The 8,421-nt window shown below is 35.2% G+C and overlaps 1 protein-coding gene across 2 annotated transcripts in view; it reads left to right on the forward strand.

The window, feature by feature from the left end:
* The window catches only part of ZC3H8 (zinc finger CCCH-type containing 8), a 44,211-nt gene that overhangs the window by 23,256 nt on the left and 12,534 nt on the right, over positions 1-8,421 (forward strand). Inside the window, exons 4-7 of one of the 2 annotated variants that reach the window (XM_017549825.2) lie at positions 1,043-1,155; positions 3,351-3,467; positions 6,297-6,518; positions 7,400-7,447. In XM_017549825.2, the coding sequence (XP_017405314.1) occupies positions 1,043-1,155; positions 3,351-3,467; positions 6,297-6,518; positions 7,400-7,432 (485 nt within the window). In that variant the 3' untranslated portion in view covers positions 7,433-7,447. Of the gene's footprint in view, positions 1-1,042; positions 1,156-3,350; positions 3,468-4,143; positions 4,779-6,296; positions 6,519-7,399; positions 7,448-8,421 lie in introns of those variants that run through there. The other variant, XM_017549824.2, reaches the window with a different exon arrangement.

An 8,421-nucleotide genomic window follows, 5' to 3' on the forward strand; every position in this document is an offset into this window, starting at 1 on the left:
GATTCAAAACCCTCATCAAAAGTGTTATAATAATAATAGGTGTGTGTTTGTTGTTCCCTTGTCTACTCCCCCTGTTCCTTCAAATAATTAAGGAATTCATCACTGCTGTAGTTAGCCAAAAATAACATCACACATATATTATGTAAAACATTATCAGTTTCTTCAAAAAATCTAAAAAGCAAAAATAAAAGTGAGACCTCTCACTAATATTATAAAATGGTGAGGGTCTCAAAGTGGGGGGGGGGTGAGGAGGGAGACCCAGACATTTGGTATTCCCTCCCCCTCTGTCATCCACTGTGCATCTCAATAGAAGAGAGAGCAGGCCAGCTGCGCTTCCTGAGCCTCCTTCCAGAAAACAATAGGCTAGGCCTTAGGGAAACTCTCCAGAAGGCACTATTTTTACTTAAGATCAAACCAGAAACCTTTTCACATGTGAGTCCTAAAACTGTAAACCGGAACCCTTTCATATGTAACTCCTAAAACTGTAAACAGAGACCTTTTCACATGTGAGTCCTGAAACTGTAAACCGGAACCCTTTCATATGTGATTCCTGAAACTGTAAACCAAAACCTTTTCACATGTGAGTCCTAAAACTATGAACCTAAGATTCTTCCACGTGTAAAATCTAAAGTATAAGCCTATATAAAGGCTGAACTTCCCTTTGTTAAACGAGCTTGGCTGTTAGGCACCTATGCCACCTTGCTCCCAGCTAAAATAAATTCCTCCCTCCTGTATTCGGTGTCCAAGAAATACTTTCACTTGAACTTCTTGGTTCAAGCAATCCTCCTGCCTTAACCTGTAGTCCCAGAGTAGCTGGACTACAGGCATGCACCACCACACCCAGCTAAGTTTTTGCAGAGACAAGAACTCACCAAGTTGCCTAGGCTGGTCTTGAACTACTAGCCTTGAGCAGTCTGCCTGCCTCAGCTTTCCAAAGAGCTGGGATTACAGACATGAGCCACTGCACCTGGCCCTGTACTTCTTAAAAGTAAACTGCTGTTGTAACTTTATGTCATTTTTAAAATTAACTTTTTATTTTTAGCTGCTAAACAAAAAAATAAAAATCTTAAAGCTGGTCACAAAAATGGCAAACAGAAGAAAATGAAGCGAAAATGGCCTGGCACTGGAAACAAAGGATCAAATTCACAGGAAGAGGTATAAGAACATGTGCTAGGAATACCTGACCCCTGCATGCTTTTGGAGTTTATCTTATACTTCAGTGACAAGAAGTGCTGTGTGATATGGAGAGGTGGAAACATCCCACAGAATCAGGATTTTTGGATGAAGGTGTCCTTTTACTATCACTGGGTTCTCTGTGTTCTTTTTATTGCAGCTTTGTTTTTCTCACTAATTAGCTGCCAGCAGCACTTTTAAGCCTTAGTATTCTCACTGTTGTTGGTGAATATATGCACACAAGCTCTTTGATTTTTTTGAGGTGGAGTCTGGCTCTGTCACCGAGGCTAGAGTGCAGTGGCACTATCTCAGGTCACTACAACCTCTACCTCCCGGGTTCAAGTGATTCTCTTGCCTCAGCCTCCTGAGCAGCTGGGACTGCAGGTGCATGCCACCATGCCTGGCTAGTTTTTGTATTTTTAGTAGAGATGAGGTTTCACCAAGGCAGGCTGGTCTCGAACTCCTGACCTCAGGTGATTCACCCGCCTGGGCCTCCCAAAGTGCTGAGATTACAGGTGTGAGCCACTGTACCTGGCTGTTCCTTGATTTTTTTTTTTAGTGTTGTACTGTCAATGACTAGAAAAATGGGAAGCCCAGAGAAGATCAAATAGTCAAGAGGCATTTCAAAGCCCACTGAATCTTACAAATTTTTTACTACCAAAGTCCCTCATCCTGACTCCTACAAATTAAAAATGAATATTTCTGAGCATTGGCCTTACCAAATCTCCCCACTCCTACCTTTCTGTATTTTGATTTTGGTTTTTAGAAGTTCCTTTTCCTTGTTCTGTAAATGTAATCAGAGTAGAATAATAAGTACCTCTTCTGGATTCCACTTTTCTGAGGGTTTTTAACTGGATGGCAACTTTTTTTTATTAGGCTTGGTCACAGGGGACAAGGGTAAGGGGTGGTAAAATATTAGAAATACCAAATATTCTAGATTGAAAAATATTTGTATACAATCTAACCCTGCCTCTATACTTTATAAATGAGGAATCTGAAGCCCTGTGGTTAAAGTAATTACCCATAGTCACACAGGGCCAAGCCAGGACTAGGATTTTGTTTCCCAACCCCATCAGTATTCTCTTTGATTTACATGACTCAAATGATTATTTAGCCAAAGCTGGCAGCCCTTCTACACAAGGAACAAATTCTAAACATATATAGTAGAATTTAATAATATTATCAAATAAAACAAAAGATTTAAACTGGCAGATATTTATAAGACATAAATTTGATGGTGCTAAGTGCAAATTTGACATTATTGTAAATGACTATACAGTCAATTTCTTTGTACATACTGTATTCCTAAAATATATTCAAAAATTTGGTATACAGAAAGCTGTAAGCTGTAGCACAAGTTAACATGTAAAAAGTACCTATGTTCCTGAAGAGCTTAAATGTATTATAAAATTTCCTTTTTTTATATGTAAAAATCTTTTATACATTTATCACCATCTTTGAGGGCATATTTCTAGTTTTGTAGTGACTGTTAATTTGAGCTTGTAAGTGTACTCAACTCACCCAGTGAGCATCTCGTTGAAACTGTAGATTCCACTGCTTTTGGTTCACTCTCTGATTTCCAGCTTTGTCTCTATTGCTGTAAAGATCTTTGTTCTTAGACTTTGCTTTTTAATTATAATACAATCACTTTCATTTAAAAAAAAAATTTCTTTTTTGTTTTTGTTTTTGTTTTTGAGATGGAGTCTTGTTCTGTCGCCCAGGCTGGAGTGCAGTGGCATGATCTCAGCTCACTGCAGCCTACACTGGGTTCAAGCAGTTCTTCTGCCTTAGCCTCCCGATGCCCAGCTAATTTTTATATTTTAATAGAGACGGGGTTTCACCATGTTGGCCAGACTGGTCTCAAACTACTGACCTCAAGTGATCTGCTCACCTCGTCTAGCCCATTTAATAATGTTTTTCAATCATTTTTACAAAATAAGGGCAATCTATGATAAAATATGCAAATCATACAAACATGAATATTCAATGATGGAATGCTGTTGAACAAAACATTTATTTTTAACCTGGTATACAGAAATCCAAATTTTACATATGAAGGCCAATCTAGAAGAGTCACCCTTTAAGGCTTTGAAGTTGGTTTAAATAATTTTGTGTATCAGAATAAAATATTTAATTTTCTTTTTCTTACATTTATTTTTTTGTTTTTGTTTTTAAAGGATGGTAAACCTAAAGAGAAGCAGCAGCATTTGAGTCAGGCATTCATCAATCAACATACAGTGGAACGCAAAGGAAAACAAATTTGTAAATATTTTCTTGAAAGAAAATGTATTAAGGTATAAAAATGTGTAAGCAAAAATCTAAAATGTAAAACTGCTCTTTCTGTTGTACACCCTTTTAATTCATACCTTTAGGTTTTTAAAACTGTTTCCTTCCGGAAAAAATTCAGTTAGAAAATTTCAGTTAAGTATTCTTTTATGTTTAAAAAGTAGCCGGACGGGGCGGCTCACGCCTGTGATCCCAGCACTTTGGAAGGCTGAGGTGGGCGGATCACCTGAGCTCAGGAGTTCAAGACCAGCCTGGCCAACATGGTGAAACTCCATCTCTACAAAAATACAAAAGTTAGCCAGGTGTGGTGATGCATGCCTGTAGTCCCAGCTACTTGGGAGGCTGTGGCAGGAGAATTGCTTGAACCTGGGAAGTGAAGGCTGCAGTGAGCCGTGATCGTGCTACTGCACTCCAGCCTGGGCTATAGAGTGAGACTCTGTCTCAAAAAAAAAAAAAAAAAAGTAGATAATTTTAAAAAATGCTTTGTGCTTAAAAATGTTTGGGACTTAGAATTTTAAGCAGATACATGTGACGTGGTTAGATAATTTATTAAGAATTAGAATGTGCTACCTCTAAGACTTTGGTTCTTTCTGGAATCATTTGCTTAAAGTTTAGTAGGAATTAAATTGTAATGAGTTGACTATTAGAAATAATGGCTTTTCCTTTCTCCTTCTTTTGGCCTAGGGAGACCAGTGTAAATTTGATCATGATGCAGAGATAGAGAAGAAAAAGGAAATGTGTAAGTTTTATGTACAAGGATATTGTACCAGAGGTGAAAACTGTCTGTATTTGCATAATATCCTTTATCACAAGATATAGTGACTTTACTCTTTATAAATATTTACAGGAACATTTTAAATGTGCAAAATTTTTAACAAAACCAGTGTTTTAGCTATACCAAAATGATACTATCCAAGCCCAACTTAGTATCAAAGTGATTAAATTGTACATGGAATTTTCATAAGCAAGAGAAGAGGAATTCTTTAGAAAATCTCTCAAATGATGATTCTTTCTGCTCAACCTGGGTGGTATAGAGGGTCCATGAGACCTCTTCAAGTCTTCAAGTTTTTCCCAGAAAGAGTATCACAATTTCTACTGTGATATTGACTAATTGAATCTATATTCAAATAAGCTACTTCATAAAAAGGCAGGGATTACATAATTTGGGAGTACCTGTTTTCTGTGTATTCTGTACTATGTAGAAATTGTCTCTTAATTTGCAGACTAACCTTAATTCTTCAGTGCAAATGGCACAGACAAGTTGACAATACATGGAACATAAACATTTTAGGTTAATAATGGCTTTAGTCATCACAAAATTTTTTTTCTTCAGGCATTGAATATAAGGAATATCAAATTATAAGTTGAGGATTTTTTTTCCTAGAAAACAGAATTCAAGTTATATAAATTTATTCTGTTGTAAACAAGTCTAATGTACAAAGGATCCAGATTTGTAAGACATGTCATTGTTGACTTTGATTCCTCCACCCACAAAGGAATGCTTTAAAAATAATCACATTTATCAAAGTATTTAAAATATTTATCTCTTTCATATATGAAACATGTCTGTACTCTATTAGAAGAATGGACATGAAGGAAAAAAGTGGCCTGTGATAGCAAATACACTTGATTTATTTATGTAGTCTTTCTAAAATCAGACTTTTTTTTTTTTTAAGACAGAGTCTAGCTCTGTCGCCCAGGCTGGAGTACAGTGGCATGATCTTGGCTCACTGCAACCTCTACCTCCCTGGCTCAAGCAATTTCCCTGCCTCAGCCTTCCTTGTAGCTGGGATTACAGGTGCATGCCACCACACCCTGCCAATGTTTTCGTATTTTTAGTAGAGATGGGATTTCACCACGTTGGCCAGACTGGTCTTGAACTCCTGACCTCACACAATCCGCCCACCTTGGCCTCCCAAAGTGCTGGGATTACAGGTGTGAGCCACCACGCCAGGCCCAAAATTAAGATTTTTAAATGTAATTCAGTTAATAATTTATTGTCTTGTATTTTAAATAGAGAAATCCAGTTTCTACTAGTAGGNAGGATGGTAAACCTAAAGAGAAGCAGCAGCATTTGAGTCAGGCATTCATCAATCAACATACAGTGGAACGCAAAGGAAAACAAATTTGTAAATATTTTCTTGAAAGAAAATGTATTAAGGTATAAAAATGTGTAAGCAAAAATCTAAAATGTAAAACTGCTCTTTCTGTTGTACACCCTTTTAATTCATACCTTTAGGTTTTTAAAACTGTTTCCTTCCGGAAAAAATTCAGTTAGAAAATTTCAGTTAAGTATTCTTTTATGTTTAAAAAGTAGCCGGACGGGGCGGCTCACGCCTGTGATCCCAGCACTTTGGAAGGCTGAGGTGGGCGGATCACCTGAGCTCAGGAGTTCAAGACCAGCCTGGCCAACATGGTGAAACTCCATCTCTACAAAAATACAAAAGTTAGCCAGGTGTGGTGATGCATGCCTGTAGTCCCAGCTACTTGGGAGGCTGTGGCAGGAGAATTGCTTGAACCTGGGAAGTGAAGGCTGCAGTGAGCCGTGATCGTGCTACTGCACTCCAGCCTGGGCTATAGAGTGAGACTCTGTCTCAAAAAAAAAAAAAAAAAAGTAGATAATTTTAAAAAATGCTTTGTGCTTAAAAATGTTTGGGACTTAGAATTTTAAGCAGATACATGTGACGTGGTTAGATAATTTATTAAGAATTAGAATGTGCTACCTCTAAGACTTTGGTTCTTTCTGGAATCATTTGCTTAAAGTTTAGTAGGAATTAAATTGTAATGAGTTGACTATTAGAAATAATGGCTTTTCCTTTCTCCTTCTTTTGGCCTAGGGAGACCAGTGTAAATTTGATCATGATGCAGAGATAGAGAAGAAAAAGGAAATGTGTAAGTTTTATGTACAAGGATATTGTACCAGAGGTGAAAACTGTCTGTATTTGCATAATGAATATCCTTGTAAGTTTTACCATACAGGAACAAAATGTTATCAGGGAGAATATTGCAAGTTTTCTCATGCTCCATTGACTCCTGAAACACAAGAATTATTGGCTAAAGTGAGTATAATTTTTAATCTTTTTTTTTTCTTTTTTAAGGAATATATTTGAACTAAGGATGAGCATTTGAAGATAATTAAGGAGAGTACCTCATAGATTAGCATATGGGATATATTAGGACTGATAATTTAAGAATCCAGTTTAAATATTTTTCATTTGTGTATATTTCCTTGCAGCTGAAAGGAAGATGTATATTCATTGCTGATTTAAGTTGGAACGATCGTAAAATCTTCAGTGTAATTAGCCATTTTAATAGCTAAGCTAAGCTAAATAAAACAAATCAAATAAGAGAAATAGTATTCCTGTTATAAAGAGTCTTGGAAGGAAAGTTACAAGTTATGGGTTTATAAACATTCTAGAACTACATCAAAGAATAGTTAAGTAGTAATTTCAAAATGTTTTCTTCAGATATTCTTTCAGTCTGTGAGAAAAGGTTATTGAAAAATTATAGTCATTTGTATTCTTTTATTTCTCATGTTAGTTGGAGCTAGTCTCTTAAAAATTCAATCTAAGTATACATGAAAATAAAAGTCTTTTGAAACCAACCATATGATCTCATGGCAAAATGTTCCATTGAGCATGTGTAAATATTATGAAGCCAAAGGTTCTTGTTTATAGATATTTTTAGGTTGAAAATATGAACGAAGTTTAATATGGAATTAGAAGTTGTACCAAATATTTAGTTGTTTATTTGTATGAAATAGATATGGAAAAGTGATATATATAAAATAAGTTTTACAGTTCCTGTCGTAGTAGTAAATAATATTAGATTATTAGGATGAACGTGTTTGGAATAATTTGAAAATTTTAATAGTATGACAGTATATGTGAATTAGACATGAATGCATAATAATGATTATGTGATTTTCTTTTCATATTAGGTTTTGGATACTGAAAAGACATCATGTAAATAAAATAGACATAAAAAGGTAAAATTAGAATTTACTACATTTTTTTTCCTTTGAACATCTCCAGAAGTTGGCATGTCAGCCTCAATAGGGCTTTTTCCATTTTCTCAAATAGAAGTATTTTTCTTCTTTCTCTGGCACTAAAAAACATTTATAAAATATTTGATATATTTATATACCTATATGGATCTACATCAGCCTGCTTCCTTGTGTGGGCTTGTCTATCATGTATATTTTTATTCTCCTCTTGTGTCTCTTTGTAGATTTACCAAATATGTACAATTCACAAAACAATATATTAGTTTTGCTTATGTTTGGATTTTATTTAGACTTTATCATACTCTCTGTATTAATTGATGACATGGCTATTTTCACTCAACATTATTCATTCACGTAGATGCATGCAGCTGTCATTCATTTTTACTTCTATATAACATTTCATTCTATGTTTCCGTTATTTAGTCATTCTACTATTAATATTTAGGTTATTTTCAATTTTTAAAAATACGAAGTCTTGTAAATATCCACGTACATACCTCTTGGTATGAATGTGCACAAGTTATCCACAGTATGTGACAAGGAGTAGAATTATATCATCATAAAATTTAATGTAATATCAGTTTTTTCAAGTAGTTGTATCAATTTATACTCCTACAAACTGTAGAACTCCTATTATTCTACACTTGCCCATACTTTATGCTGTCAATACTTGAATTTTTTTTAACCAGTTTAGTGGATGTAAAATAGAATTTCTTAACCTAATTTGCATGAAGTACAGCATCTTTTCTTATGCTTACTGGCTTTTGAGTTTCATCTTTGGTGAAATGCCTGTTAATGTCTTTTGCTCATGTTTTTATTGGTCTGATTGTCCTTTATAGATTGATTTCTTATGTATTTATATAATTCTTTGAGTTATGTGTGGCAGGCCTTCTCCCATTTTGTTGGAAGTCTACAATTTTTTTTTTTTTGAACCATCTCAATGAGTAGAATGACTT

This window comes from Cebus imitator, unplaced genomic scaffold, assembly GCF_001604975.1.
Source record: "Cebus imitator isolate Cc_AM_T3 unplaced genomic scaffold, Cebus_imitator-1.0 Scaffold222, whole genome shotgun sequence".
In the NCBI taxonomy this organism is placed as follows: Eukaryota; Metazoa; Chordata; class Mammalia; order Primates; family Cebidae; genus Cebus; species Cebus imitator.